Source organism: Pristiophorus japonicus, chromosome 9 (assembly GCF_044704955.1).
Source record: "Pristiophorus japonicus isolate sPriJap1 chromosome 9, sPriJap1.hap1, whole genome shotgun sequence".
Lineage (NCBI taxonomy): Eukaryota > Metazoa > Chordata > Chondrichthyes > Pristiophoridae > Pristiophorus > Pristiophorus japonicus.
In genome coordinates this window covers 114,655,799-114,671,964 of record NC_091985.1, presented here as the reverse complement: position 1 = coordinate 114,671,964, position 16,166 = coordinate 114,655,799, and the positions used below count along the sequence as shown (strand labels likewise).

At 40.4% G+C, this 16,166-nt stretch overlaps 1 protein-coding gene across 2 annotated transcripts in view; it reads left to right on the top strand.

Annotated features, from left to right (window-relative positions):
- tmem181 (transmembrane protein 181) overlaps positions 1 to 14,632 on the top strand; it is a 174,387-nt gene extending 159,755 nt beyond the window's left edge. For both annotated transcript variants that reach the window (XM_070889710.1, XM_070889709.1), the window contains exons 16-17: positions 3,785 to 3,851; positions 4,962 to 14,632. In XM_070889710.1, coding sequence (XP_070745811.1) covers positions 3,785 to 3,851; positions 4,962 to 5,040 — 146 coding nt within the window. In that variant the 3' untranslated portion in view covers positions 5,041 to 14,632. The remainder of the gene's footprint in view (positions 1 to 3,784; positions 3,852 to 4,961) is intronic.
- Positions 14,633 to 16,166: the final 1,534 nt, after the last annotated feature.

The following is a 16,166-nucleotide window of genomic DNA, read 5'->3' as shown; positions in this document are numbered from 1 at the left end:
CAATAGCCTCTTCGATTATCAATTATTGAGATGCTTTTAGTGTCTTCTACCACGAAGACCGATGCAAAATATTTATTCAGAGTCTCTGCCATTTCCCTGTTTCCCATTATTAATTCTCCAGTCACATCCTCTAAGGGACCAATGATTACTTTAGCTACTCTCTTTTTATATACCTGTAGAAGCTCTTACTATCTGTTTTTATGTTTCTTGCTAGTTTACTCTCAAACTATCTTCTCTTTATTTTTTTTTTAGTCAACTTTTGCTGGTTTCTAAAAATTTCCCAATTCTCTGGCCTTCCACTATTCTTTGCAACATTATATGCCTTTGTTTTCAATTTGATACCATCATTTACATCCTTAGTTAGCCACGGATGGTTCATCCTTCTCTTGGAATCTCTTTTTCTCACTGGAATATATCTTTGCTGAGAGTTATGAAATATCTCCTTAAATGTTTGCCACTGCTCATCTACCATCTTACCCTTTAATCTATTTTCCCAGTCTACTTTAGCCAACTCTGCATTCATACCTTTGTAATTGCCTTTATTTACGTTCAGGACACTAGTTTTAGACCTAGCTTTCTCACCCTCGAACTGAATTTGAAATTCTACCATGCTATGATCACTTTTCTCAAGAGGATCCTTTACTATGAAATCATTAATTAATCCAGTCTCATTACATGTTACCAGATCTAAAATAGTCTGCTCCCTTTTTGGTTCCAAAACATATCGTTCTAAGAAACCATCCCGGATACACTCTATGAACTCTTCCTCAAGGCTACCTTTGCCAATGTGATTGGTCCAATCAATATGAAGATTAAAATCACACATGATTATTGCTGTACTTTTCTTACAAGCCTCCATTATTTCTTGTTACAGTGTAACTACTGTTATGGGGCCTGTAGACGACTCCCACCTGTGACTTCTTTCCCTTATTATTTCTTATCTCCACCCAAACTGGTTCTACATCTTGATCTTCTGAGCCAGTATCATTTCTCACTATTGCACGAATCTCATCCTTTATTAACAGAGCTCCTTTTCCATTCTGCCTATCCTTCCAAAATGGCAAATACCTCTGAATATTCAGTTCCCAGCCTTTGTCACTTTGCAACCACGTCACTGTAATGGTATCAGATCATACCCATTTATTTCTATTTATGCTGTCAAGTCATCTATCTTTTATGAATGCTGCGTGCATTCAGATAAAGAGCTTTTAATTTTGTCTTTTTATCATTTCTCCCTACTCTGACCCCACTTTCTGATGCACTTATGTTTATACGCTCTGTCCCTTCTGTCACACTCTGGTTATCATTGCCCCTATTGCTACCCTGCACTGTTGCCTTCTCCTTTCTTTTTGACTTTTTTAATTTCTGTGCACCTGATCCCTCCCCTCTCCCCGCTATTTAGGCTATTTAGTTTAAAGCCCTATCTACAGCCTTAGCTATTCGATTTGTCACGACACTGGTCCCAACCTGGTCCAAGTGAAGCCCGTCTCGACGGAACAGCTCCTTCTTATCCCAGTACTGGTGCCAGTGCCCCATGAATCAGAACCCATTTCTCCCACACCAATATTTGAGCCACGCGTTCATCTCTCTGATTTTATTTACCGTATGCCGATTTTATTTACCGTATGCACATTTTCTCAAGGCTCAGGTAGTAGTAATCCAGAGATTATTATCTTTGTGGTTCTGCTTTTTTAATTTAGCCCCTAGCTGCTCATACTCCCTCAACAGAACCTCTTTCTTTGTCCTACCTATATTGTTGGTACGTAAGTGGATCACGACAACTGGATCTTTCCCCTCCCACTCCAAGTTCCTCTCCAGACCAGAGGAGATGTCCTTAACCCTGGCACCGGGCAGGCAACACAGCCTTCGGGACTCACGTTCTCGGCTGCAGAGAACAGTATCCCCCTAACTATACTGTCTCCTTCCACTACTATCTTTTTACTCCCCCAACTTGAATGGCCCCCTGTACCATGGTGCTGTGGTCAATTTGCTCATCCACCCGGCAGTCCCTGCTCTCATCCACACAGGGAGTAAGAACCTTGTACCTGTTGGACAAGAGCAAGGGCTGAGACTCCTCCATCACTACATCCTGGGTCCCCATACCTGCATCACTCGTAGTCACACTCTCCTGTCCCTGACCACAGACCAAATATGAATTATTTAACCTAAGGGGTGTAACTCTCTGCTGGAACACACTATCCAGGTAACTCTCCCCTTCCCTGATGTATCGCAGTGTCTGAAGCTCGGACTCCAGCTCATCAACTGGGAGCTGAAGTTCTTTGAGCAGCCAACACTTACTGCAGATTTGGTCACCGTGGATCACACTGGTGTCCACCAGCTCCCACATGCTGCAGCTGCAACACACCACCCGCCCTGCCAACTCTAATGTATTGTATTTAATTAATTAAGTTTTCAAGTTTGGAAATATCAATTATCTATGTTTAGTTTTTTAATCCAGGCTCTTAATTTAAAGCAATGCCCAAGTTTAGAAAAAAAGAGAAAAATCCGGCATGCTTTCCTGTGACGTCACACTTTGATTTCTTTTTACTTCTCTCCCCTCACAGGTCTGTTGGCGCTGCTCCAGTCTCCGGGCTAGCTCTTTTATCCCGCGCTGGTGGTGGGCTCTCGCGCTGGTTGGGCGCTCTTTTATCCCTGCTCTGGTTTACTGACCCTTCTGCCACTGGAAACTGTTTCTCCTTATTTACTCTGTGAAAACTGTTCATAATTTTGAACACCTCTATCAAATCTCCCCTTAACTTTCTCTTCTCTAAGGAGAACAACCTCAGTCTCGCTAGACTCTCCACATAACTGAATTCCCTCATCCCTGGTACCATTCTGGTAAATCCCCTCTGCACCCTCTCCAATGCCATGACATTCTTTATCACTGAGATTAATTAATTTTGTAGACAATGTGCCTACATTCGGATAGTGGGGTATAGAAACTGTTCAGATATTAAAGATAGAAATTATTTGCTTACTAGTTGTTAGAATGACAACTAATATTACAGTTCTAATATCAAATAATCTATTGTTGGAGCATAATTTATCCAGAGTTTATTCCACAGGCACAGTTGCATTGCAGAAATAACATCTAGTTACAGACCTTTTACAATGTCGCTGAATCAAGTTAACTGAATAGAGGGTGATAGCGCTAGTAGTTAGTTTAATACAAGTAATAATGTCCATGAAGGGAAGGGGGCTTGAAAGAAGCCTGACTTTTATTTTCCCCAGACCTTGTCACCAGTTCCCCTCCCTGGGATAACAATAACTGAGGTTATTCTCCTTAGAACAGATAAGGCCAAGAGGGCTTAGATAGAGTAAATAAAGAGAAACTGTTTCAAATGGCTGAAGGGTTGATAACAAGAGGACACAGATTTAGGGTGATGGGCAAAAGAACCAGAGGTGACATACAGAATTTTTTTTTACATAGTGATATATGAGCTGGAATGCACTACTAGAAAAGTAAAAAATATGCTGGGTTATGGGGAAAGATCAGGGGTATGGGACTAATTGGATAGCTCTTTCACAGGCACAGGCACGATGGGCCGAATAGCCTCCTTCTGTGCTGTATCATTCTATGATTTAACAATGCATTAAAACTTTCAGCTAAGGGTTTACTTTTCTCTGAAGTCTCATAAGAATAGTAAGTCTTTGAGTACATGCACTGTGATCTGTACCAAGTATAAATCAGAAACGCTAGCTTATCTAAATTGAAGTATTTCAAAATTCATTTTCGATTGGCCTTTGTGGAGAAAGTTATTTTACTAATATTCTCTCTCCTTAGAATCTCAGCTAAAGGATAACCCAGCCTTTTCCATGTTAAATGATTCTGATGATGATGTGATTTATGGGTGAGTTAAATGCTGTCATGGTTTAAGGCCATGAATGGTTTTATTATTAATAACCATGTCATTCTTCATCTTGTGTTTGTGTTGCTGTTTTCCTAGAAAATTTAATTTATCTTAGAAGTCTAAAGTTTTAATTCTGGTGGCTTGCAATGACAATTATTGATTTCCTGTTCAGCCTCTTCAGGCAATGTACTGAAAGTTGTGCAGTGCTTCTAAGGGACTGTCTTGGAGTGTGTTTTCCAGCCAGTGTTTTTTTTTGTTGCAAATGTGATGTTGATGGGCTTGCCTGGGGATTCTTTGCATCTTGAGCGATGGACTAGCCTATTGGATAAGGGAGTGGATGCTGTTAAGTGCAGTATTGTTTTTCTACATAAGAGGATCTGAAAGGTATTGATTGGAAGATATTAAGAACAACTGCCTCAATTGTTGATTCATATCACTACCAATTCTGGTGAGTGCTTGTACACAGTTCTTGGGTTCATGCTGGGAAAGTGTGAAAGGTGCATTGTTCGGTCTTGTTTTTCTTCAATAAGTGTGTAGCTTAACGTTTTGGGAATAAAGTTGCAACAGAACAGTTCTCCTTCATGGTTCAGATCTTCAACAGAGAAGTGTTTCCTTTGTCCCATGTGAAACATTCAGGACAAGCTTAGCCAGACAGGTCTGCAGTGCTACAGGCCATCTCTGATGATTGACAGTCAGCAGGTTCACTTATTGATCGGGAGGGATAGGCTTGTCATTCGAGGCTGGTATTCTTCCCACTCAACTCCAGATAACTCTGCAAACAAAGGCACAGTAGTCCTAGCTGGGTTATTAGCTCTCTGCTGGAAGGTTGCATGGTCCTAGCTGTTTTAAGATGTACACTTGGGAGCCCGTATACTTCTCAGTAGTTTGGTTTGGAGATGCTCAAGCCAATTGGTTTCTGCACATGTCAAGTATGCAACTGACCAAGTAAAGGTTTCTTGGCAAATGTGATTTGAGCCATGAAGTACCAAGATACTTCACAAGGTTTATGGAAATGGCACAAAATATACCCATGAATCCACTTTGATCATTTGAACCAATGTTTTTGAAAAACTTTAACTTTGTTCAGTAACTTTGACTTTTCCCCATTAGGAGTGATTATGAAGAAATGCCTCTACAAAATGGCCGTGCCATTAAATCAAAGTATCAGGATGAGTCTGACAGTGACTGAAGTACATCTTCAGAGGACTAATCGTTACCAAGGGTGCATATGCTTTGCTGAGTTCTGAAAACGGATGGATGGAACTGAATTTTCGTTGAAATATTTTTCATGTCACCATCCTCTTATCTAGTTCAATTCCTGTAACTAAAGTCCCCTCATGGTAACTTTATAAGTAAATATTTAACCGTCTCATTCTCCGAGCACCTCATCTTGCTGTTCTGTCCACATTCAGTACCTTCTGATTTCTGAGCAGAGGAAGGAGCAGACACGGGTGCTGAAGATGAGGTTTATTTTTTTCTTCCACCGGGAAAAAGGGGAGTATACAGTTTTATTTTATCAGAAACCGACTCATTAAGCTTCTAAAACCATTTGTACCTTGGTGAACAAGTGTAATGCCATGAATGTTTTTAAGCTAGGTACTATATACACGGTGATGAGAGCTCTGAGGCAGGGTAAAGGTGTAACATTTTTAAAGCAAAAATGAGGGTGCTGTTTACAAACAATTTTATTTGATGCAGCTTTAACATCAAAGAAGTCTTAAAGAAAATAAATTGAGCAGCAGATCAGAAGCTGAAATTCTAGTCCCTGACAATATTAGCACAAAAAGCAGACTCTAGTATAAAATGTTCCACTTTAAAAAGTGGCATCTATTTTTTTTAAACTAATATTAATGAAGACTGGAATTTCAACCTCAATTTTAGTTCATGCTACTTTTAAAATATGAGACTGTCTATTGTACTTTTGTTAAATAAGATTTACAGTGCCACAGTTTGGGCACTGATATCTGCAAGAAATTTGCAATTGTTCATTTGCTCTGATCATGTCATTGCAGCAAGCTACTATTTTCAGGGTTTTTTCTAACTACATCAATAAGAATCAACCTCCACTGATGGTAACTCTTTGACTATTGACACGTTGGGACGTTTCTGTCACCCTGGGCTGGTCAGTTGTTTTTATTTCCATGTGTGATATGATGTACTTAATATTACAGTGATAAATTTACTCAACAACTATAGGAAATGTTATTGCTGTAATATTAACTCTACAATTTTTATTTTTCATATTTAGTTAAAGACAGGTTGAACCTCCCTCGTCCAGAACCATTCCCGGCTACTGGGTGGCGCATGTGCAGAACTCTGACATGAACAAATTGAAGTCCTTCCTCGCTGCCGACTCCCGCAATCACTGGCCTGACCCCGCGATCCACCGCCCCTCCCCCCCTGATCTCTCTGCCGCACTCCCAACCTCAAGCCAGCCAGCCCCGATATCCCCTTGCTCAGTACCTGTACCATCCAATTTAACGTGACCGCCCCTCGTCCGGAAAAATCCCTTATCCAGAACAGGCAAGGTCACCAGGGTTGCAGATAAGGGAGGCTCAACCTGTACTTTATTTCTCTCCTCCCTATCTCTATCTTCCTGCATTCCCCAATTCTCTCTTGTCTTAATGCAATTGTTACTTTATCCTACCTAATTAAACCTATTCTATTTTTCCTAAGTTTTATTTCTTTAAAAAATGTTTTTAAACTTTAGCTTCCGTTGGAAACTACAGCATTTGCCACTGTTCAGCCTTTTCGCCCTTCCAGCTATCAACTGGTAACAAAGCAGAAATAGTTTATTTAAAGAGGAAAAGCAAGAAAGACTTGCATTTACATAGCGTCTTTCACGACCTCAGGACATTCCAAAGCACTTTACAGCCAATGAAGTACTTAAAAAAAAAAAAAAATTTTTTTAAGTGTTGTAAGGTAGGAAACACGGCAGCACGGCACAGCAAGCTCACACAAACAACAATGTGATAATGACCAGATAATCTGTTTTTGGTGATGTTGGTTGAGGGAAAAAAATTGGCCAGGACACCGGGGATAACTCCCTTTCTCCTCAGTATTGTGCCATGGGATCTTTTACATCCCCCTGAGAGAGCAGACGGTGCCTCAGTTTGACATCTCATCCGAAAGACACCACCTCTGTACTCCTTCAGTGGCGTGTTGGCCTAGAATTTTAAGCTTAAGTCTCAAGTGGGACTTGAACACACAACCTATTGACTTAGAGGCAAGCGTGCTACCAACTGAGCCCTGCCTGATAACACTATCAAGTCATTCAAACATGTGATACTGAGAGTCTCCAAATTTTGGTCTTGTATGAAAGGTACACCAACACAATAGATATGGGAATGAAGATAAGTACACTGCAATTAACATGCATTTAATGTTTCTTGGACTATAGCCTAAGAACGAATAAACTTTATAATGCACCTTTCCTGTCTGGACATCCAAAAACACTTCATAGAATTATTGATACTTACAGCACAGACAGAAGCCGCTCAGTCCATCATGCCTGTGGTGGCTCTTTGAAAGAGCAATCACGCTTAGTTCCACATCCCCACTTTTTGTCCGTAATCCTAAAAGCACCTCATCTTCAAGTACCTGTCCAATTCCCTTTTAAAATTATTTATGGAATCAGTTTCCACCACCTTTTCAGGTAGAGTATTCCAGATCCGGACAACTGAGTGAAAACATTTCCCCTCTAGATCTTTTGCCAATAATTTAAAATCTATGACCTCTGGTTATTGACTCACTCGCCGGGAATAGTTTTTCTCTCTCTACTCTTATCAGAACCTGTCATCATTTAAAAATCTCTATTAGGTCACCTCTTCTCCTTCTCTGTTCCAAGGAGAACAGTCCAAACTTTAACTTCTCCTTATTACGGAAGTCTCTCATCCCTGGTAACATCCTGGTAAACCTCCTCTGTAACCTTTCCTAAGGCCTTTTTACATCTTCCTGAAGCCCAGAATTGTCCACAATACTGCAGCCGTGGCCTAACCAGTGATTTATAGAGTTCCAACATGATCTCTTTGCTTTTAAATCCTATTCCTCTATTTATAAACCCAAGTAACACATATGCTTTATACCTTATCAACTTGCCCTGCCACTTTTTAAGGATTTGTGTATATGGACACCATAGTCTCTCTACTCATTTACATTTTTCAAAATTGTGCCATTTAATGAATGCTGTCTTTCCATATTAGTCCTCCCAAAGTGCATCACTTCACACTCCTCTGCATTGAACTCCAACTTCCATGCTTCTGCCCATTTCACCATCCTGTCTCATCCTGAAGACTATAACTATCCTCATCACTACTGCTTTGCTAAATTTTGTATCATCTGCAGACTTTATAACGCTGCTCCCTACACAGGAGTCTAGGTCATTTATAAAAATTGGAAAGAATAATGGACCCAACACTGACCTTTGGGGAAGACCACTACAAACCACTTCCCAGTCTGAAAACCATCCATCCACCCCCACCCTGTGCCTCCTGTCACTGAGCCAACTTGTATCCAAGCCGTCACTTTCCCCTTGATTCCATGGGCTTTCATCTTCTTAATAAGTCTCCAGTGTGGCACTTTGTGAAATGCCTTCCGAAGTCCATGTATACAACATTGACTGCACTACCTTGATCAACCTTCTCTGTTACCTCATTAAAGAATTCAATCAAGATGGTCAGACATGATTTACCTTTAACAAATCTATGCTGGCTCTCCTTGATTAACGCATGCCTTTTCAAATGAAAGTTTGTTTTGTCCCTAATGGTTTCCAATAACTTCCCCACCACCAATGTTGGGCTGACTGGCCTGCAGTCCTGGTTTATCCCCCTCCTCTTTCTTCAGATTAGTATATTAGCAACCCACCAGTCTTCCAGCACTACTCCTGTATCCAATGAGGATTTGAAGATTGTGACGAATACCTTTGCTTTCAACAATCTAGGTTGCATTCCATCTGGACCTGATGACTTACCAACTTTCAGTAGTGCTAATCTTTTTAGTATATCTTTTCTATTGTAATTCTGTCCTTAGCTTCTCTTTCCTCTTTTAGAGTGACCATCACATCATCTCCGCTTCCTTTGTGAAAATCGATGCAAAGTACTCACTTAATACTTTTGCCATGTCATCTGCCTCTACATGAAGATTTCCCTTCGGGTCCTTAATAGGCCCAACTTTTTCCCCTCGCAAACCACTTACAGTTTATAAAATGGTTTTGGGTTCAATTTAATGTTGCCTGCTAATCTTTTCTCATAACATCGCTTTGCCTCCCATATTAACCTTTTCAATTCCATCCTGTACTTTTCATAATCTTCCTGGTTATTAACTGAATCTTGCATCTGACATTTATCATAAGTCTCCTTTTTCTGTTTTATTTTAATGTTTATTTCCTTTGTCATTAGCTTTGGATGCTCTACCTTTTCCCTTCAAAGTAATATGTATGTTTGTACCTGAACTTTACTGCTTTACCCTGCAATTGCTATTTCCAATCTTCCTGTCCTCGATCTCTTCTTCAATCACTGAGATTAACCGTTTCCCCCGCCTGCAGTTGAGCATATTTACCGTTGATATTTTCTGGTCCCTTTCCAAACTTACTTTAATTTGAATTATATTGTGGTTACTACTGTTAGCCAGATGATCTAATGGAGCACACTCCACTTGCCCTACTTCATTTCCCACAACCAGATCCAACACTGCTTTATTCCTTGTTGGAATGGAGACATATTGATTGAGAAAATTCTCCTGTGCACATATCAGAAATTCTTCTCTTCCTTACCCTTAGCACAATGTTTTTCCCAGTCTATATTAGGGTAATTCAAGTCTCCTAATACTATTATTTTTGTTACACGCCTTTGAAATTTGCTCACCTAACAACTTCTCACTGTTTGGAGCTTTTTTTTAAAAAGAAGCTCCCAACAATGTAACAGCTCCCCCTCGGTTTCTCACTCAAGCCAAATAGATTGTGTCCTAGAACCATCTAGCAAATCTTTTGTATTTAAAACTGTAATATCATTCTTAATCGATACTGCCACCCCCTCCCCCTCTTTTCCCTTCTCTATCATTCCTGAATACTTGGTAACCAGGAATGTTATGAACCCATTATTGGCTAATAAAGTACTATGGCAGTGTAGACACAGTTATGAGGCAAACGTGGTGGCCAATTTGCACACAGCAAGGCCCTGCAAACTGCAAAAGAGATAAATGAGCAGTTAACCTGTTTTTTGGTGGTGTTGGTTGAGGCAGGAATATGGCCAGGACTCCGGGAGAACTCACTGTTCTTGGGATCCTGGGATTTCTGGTTCAATGTCTCATTCAAAAGATGGCAGCTCCAACAATGCAGCACACTCAGTGCTGCACTGATGTGTGAGCCTCGATGCTCAAGGCTGTGGCAGGATCTAAAACGAGAATTTTCTGACTTTGGCGAGAGTACTGCCACTTGAATCAAGGCTGACCATGATGTCGATTTATATTGGGAGGAGAAAATTGCTATTCAAAACTGCACTGAGGCACTTTCTCACATGAGGGTTTGTCCATGAAAATTCTGGTGTGTAGTCAGGAAGGCTGATAAGTTTCAGATTTATTTCGCCTGTCTCCTAAATTTTGATTTAGACATTGGGAGCAAACTTAGAAAAACTGTATTTTCATTGCTGAAAATAAATGACCCATGAAGTAATCTTTCAGCTAAACAAAACCGGAGACCTTGTAGCTTTGTCGACTGACCATGTCCAGGTCAATCTGTGATCCATGCGAAAACCAAGACAACGGCTACTAAACAAGTGCCCTCTGATATCCCTGGGGTGTGACAATGGACACTGCCTGGACAAGTAAATTGATTGATCTATGAGAATTGAGGAAACATGGTTTACTTTCTGGAATCTGTACATGTGCAATCCCTCCTTACTCTTCATCTACTGCAGTTCTCTCTAGTTTCTCTGCTCCCCTCAAGTTATGTTTACAAGCCTTAGTTAGCTTAGAATCCTAGAATAGTACAATACAGGAGGCCATTTGGCCCATTGAGTCTGCGCCAGCTCTTTCAAAAAGCAATCCAATTAGTCCCACTGCCCCCCTCTTTCCTCATATCCCTGCAAGTTTTTCTCCTTCAAGTATTTATCCAGTTCCCTTTTGAAGGCTTCTATTAAATTTTTATCCACTTCCACTCTATCGGGTAGTACATTCCCAAAAAGTTTGTCCTCATGTCGCCTCTGGTTCTTTTGACAATCGCAATATTCAATGCTGAATACAGGTTTGAAAGTGTCACACACCCGGAGGATTCCTGCATTGCCTGCTGCTTCCTATGCTTCCGGGTGGCCATCCTCTTGCTATTTTGAACTCTAGCTATCTAGCTGGCTGTGGGGTGACCACCTCCTGGAACCTGCAATCCAGGAAACATTCAGCCACCCGTATGCCGTGCAGTGAATCCAGCTCCCCCTCAAGCTCAGAAATCCTCAGCTTGAGTTCGAGCAGCAACTCCTGCACATGTGAGCCTCTGGGACACATGAAGCATCCTGAAGTTCCCACATGGTGCAGTAATTGCAGACTAATGAACAGAAATATATGTTTATAATGGATTTTACCCAACCAGGGATGAGGTACAAGAAAATAAAGTGGTGTACTAGAATCCAGATAAACAGTTTCATTATTGGCATTAGAGTTTTTTTTAATCTTTAATTTTCAGTTGCTGCCTCATTTACTGACTTTGGAGCACCAGAATGTTTACTGGATAATTTTTTTCTAAAGTATATATTTTTTATTAATGTCAACCAATAGGAACCATTTTGCTCCTTGCCTGTAATCTACAAGTCCTGTTTGTGCTTGGTATTAAATTCTGTTTGAATCATTGGCTGGTTTCAGTTGCTGGGTAATACTTTGTGGTATTTACAAAGTAAGCTAGCCAGACCTTCTCAAAGGTATGTGTAAATCACTGCTTGAATGCTTTTTTTAAATGTTCCTACTTGATTAACTATTTTCTCTCCTGTTGAGTACAACTCTCAATGCCCAATGCCATGTAATATTCCCCAAGTGGGCTGGTATGTGAACTAGAGTCAACTTCAACACTATTCTTGGTTCTGTTCCTAGGAGATATACAAATATGCCCTTGGTTGACTTGACTGGATTTTTTTCTTCTTTGCCCATGTGGTCACAGAAGACCAGGAGCTCAATTTGTGAAAGGGCATAAATCCTTAATGTGTCACTTAAATGTCTCAGCACTAAGTGTCTGCCCGTTTGAGAACTTTGTTTGTCTCCTATCCTAGTCTGCCATAATTCAATAAAATGTCAATGAACATGTAATAGATATTGGGCAACACTGTCCTTGCATATACATCACATTTAGAAGAAACTTAGAAATATTACATCCAATTTAAAGCAAAAACCTAATGCTTATGACTCTACTGTAATGGGGAAGAAAAAGTGCATCACGTTTGATGACCAATATCTGTCTTAGTCAGTCCTCAGGGCAGCACCATGTGTTGGATTCCAAGATTTGGAAATGGACAGTGGAATTCCAGATTCAAACACTCTTCATTCCATATCTAACCCTATTCACATTCTATGTGTCACATTAATGACCAAAGTGGTTAATAGTTGAAACACAAGAGAACACTGCTGATCCCAACTTGTTATAACTGAACACAGTTCGAACTAGTGATTTGGACAAACTCACGATTCATTACTCGTACTACTCCATTTTCTTTAGAACTATCAGCTCTCTCCCCTTCACTAATAAGACACCCCTTGGCAGGGTTGTCGTCGCTTGCAGGGTCTGGAGGGATGGACTCCAGCCTTCATTTAAATGCAATGTCAAAGCCAGGCCCCTTGGAATTAAGCAGCATATTTTAAATCACCTCCCCAATATAACAAAGTTTGTGCTTAAAACATTGCTAAACTGATTACTTTTTGTTTGCAAATCAAATAAATTCCTTCCATTCAATAAATGGTTCTTATGGACACCATGACAATTCACTCAGAGCTTAGCAATAAGTACTTGCAGCTTAGCAATAAGTACTTGCAGCTAAGTGAACTCAGCTGGGGGGAAAATGAGAGAGAGAGTTGCGGCATTGAACTCCGTCTTCCTATGTCGGTTCCGAAGAACCAGAGTTCTCTTACTCATAATTATACTCTGAAATCGCAACGTTACATGATTGTAAAAACGTTAACAGTTAAAACAATTATATAAAGACTCCTCTGCACAGAATTGCATAACTGGAAGCAGATAAATTAGGCTGAACAAAGTGATTTTGGCAAGGAACAGGTTAAAAAGTTTGTGTTCAATAACTTCCCACTGTAAGCAAAGATGCATAGCAGTATTAAGCTGGCAATTCTTACACATCCATTTATGATTGTTTGTTTATTTTGCTTAAGCTGGCTGCAAGGCCTATGCTACACAGCCAATTAATTATTTTGAAGTGTAGTGAAATGGACAAACATGGCAGCCAATTTGCCACAGCAATGAGATAAAATGACAATGTGTTATAGCAATGTTGACAGTGATAAATGTGGCCAGGCACCTGTAAAACTAATACAAATAACAACTTGTATTTATATAGCACCTTTAATGTGAACCATCCCAAGACACTTCACAGGAGTATTGCAAGACAAAACAATAAATTTGACATCGAGCCACATAAGAAAAAATTATGGTAAATGACCAAAGAGGTAGATTTTAAAGAGCATCTTAAAAAGGAGGAAAGAGAGGTTTAGGGAGGGAGTTCCAGAGTTTGGGGCCCAGGCAGCTGAAGGCACAGCTACCAGTGGTTGAGCAATTATAATCAGGGATGCTCAAGAGGGCAGAATTTGAGGAGCACAGACATCGGCTGGGGGCGGGGAAGAGTTGTGAAGCTGAAGGAGAGATAGGGAGGGGTGATGAGAATTTCAAAATCGAGGTATTGCTTAACCGGGAGCCAATATAGGTCAGCGAGCACAGGGGTGATGGGAGGGCGTGACTTGGTTCTAGTTAGGACACAGGCTGCTGAGTTTTGGATGACCTCAAGTTTACGTAGGGTAGAATGTGGGAGGCCAGCTAGGCGTGCGTTGGAGTAAAGTCTAGAGGTAACAAAGGCATGGATGAGGGTTTCAGGAACAGATGAGCTAAGGCAGGGGCAGAGACGCGCAATGTTACGGAGGTGGAAATAGACAGTTTTAGTTAAGCCACAGATATGTGGCCGGAAGCTCATTTCATGGTCAAATATGACACCGAGGTTGCGAACAGTCTTGTTCAGCCTCAGACAGATGCTAGGGAGAGGGATGGAGTCAGCAAAATACTGCAGATGCTGGAAATTGAAAATAAAAACAAAATGTTGGAAATATTCAGCAGGTCAGGCAGCATCTGTGGAGAGAGAAAGAGTTAACGTTTAAGTCGATGACCGGACTCCGACAAAAGTCCATGCCAGTACCCCTACTTAGAAGAGATGCTCTTTCCATAGTTTTTTGACCTTGTTCGACTCCCTGGTTTGTAAGAATTAATTTCTATTGTGTTGAGAGTTTTTCCTTCATGTGCATTTTTGTTGTGTTGTAATTAATGTGTGCCAATTGCCCATATACAGCCTGCAAAGAGGTGTTGAAAAGGAAATGTGTGAACAGTCCTTAATATTTAATTTCATAGTTTCAAAAAATAAACTTATTTTGAAATTTGTATAATACATAGATTGTAGTATCAATGTACATCTGGAGCTGTAAATATTGCAATGTCACTGTACAAATCTGTGGAGATATTCTAATTAGGTTAATTTCTGAATCGGTCATTAAAATGGGAATATCTGGTAATTTTTAAAACTACTGAGCATGGTTTTATTGACTTATTAAAATGATCAGTTACAGATTAGGTAATCAATAATTGTGAATATGAATTAAATAAATTATAAAAAGAGTTCTCAGTTTTGTGCCTTACTTTAGTTTTGAAATAATCATTAACTAAAGAAGATTGGGAAATTAGTCTTGCTGTGCATGATTAAACCAAAGCCAGTATATATAACTCTCCACTATTAGTATTTTACAGTGTTGATCCTATTGTTTTTAAATTACTGAGTGCATTGTGCTGTACTGTAGATCAGTAAGTACAGGTTCATGCCTGTGACTTGTTGCTCTTTGCTCCATTTATAGGTTGGAGGTGCTGATTGGAGATTATCCTTCCTTTTTATAAAGAAGGAAAATCAGAAGAGTCATCCCAGTTCAGTCACCCATGGACTAGCTCAAAAGCAGCAGTAGTAGAGACTGGTTCTGAGCATTCCATCAGTGGAAAAAAAACTAACAAGGATCAGGAATAAATGTTTTTCCCCATCAAGCAAGTTCATTTTTTAATTCCAAAAGCAAAATACTGCAGGTGCTGGAATCTGAAATAAAAACAGAAAATGCTGGAAATCTCAGCGGGTCAGGCAGCATCTGTGGAGAGAGAAACAGAGTTAACGTTTTGGGTCGGTGACCCTTTGTTAGAACTGGCGAATGTTCAAAATTAACAAATTCTTAAGGAGCACTGAAAGGGGCAGGGGAGGAAAGAACAAAGGGGAAGGTCTGTGATTGGGGGGGGGGGAAGGCAGGAGAGATTTGAGACACAAAAGGGATGATGAGCCGATTTGAGATGGTAATGGCAGAAGTTAGAAAAAGATGAGTCCAGATAGGGTGTGAATGGCAGAATAATTACCAGCTGCCATGGGAAACAGAGAGAAAAAATACGTAAGATCAGGGGGAAGTGGGTTTTAAGGAGGAAAGGGAGCAAATATGGGCAGAGATTGTGGTCTGAAATTATTGAACTCTATGTTGAGTCCAGAAGGCTGTAAAGTGCCGAAACAAAAGATAGGGTGCTGTTCCTCAAGCTTACGTTGAGCTTCATTGGAACAGTGTACGAGTGGGAGTGGAGCGGAGAATTATTCTGACATCTTAGAAAGGGTACAGAGATGTTTATCAGGGATGAGAGACTTCAGTTATGAGAGGTTGGAAAAGTTAGGACTGTTCTCCTTGGAACAGAGAAGGTTAAGAGGTGACCGAAGAGAGATTTTCAAGACGATGACCGATTTTGTAGAGGAGAGAAAAACAATTTCCTCTGGCCAGTGAGTGAGTCAATAACCAGGGGTCATAGATTTAAAATCATTGGCAAAAGATCTAGAGGGGAGAGGAGAATTTTTTTCACTCTGTGTTGGCAGGATCCAGAACGCTCCACCTGAAAAGGTGGTGGAAGCTCATTCCAAAAATAATTTTAAAAAAGGAAGTTGGACAGGTACTTGATGAAGAACTTACAGGGTTACACAGATAGAAAGATGGGATGTTGGGACTAAGCACAACTGCTCGTTCAAAGAGCCAGACCAGGCACGACAGGCTAAATGATCTCCT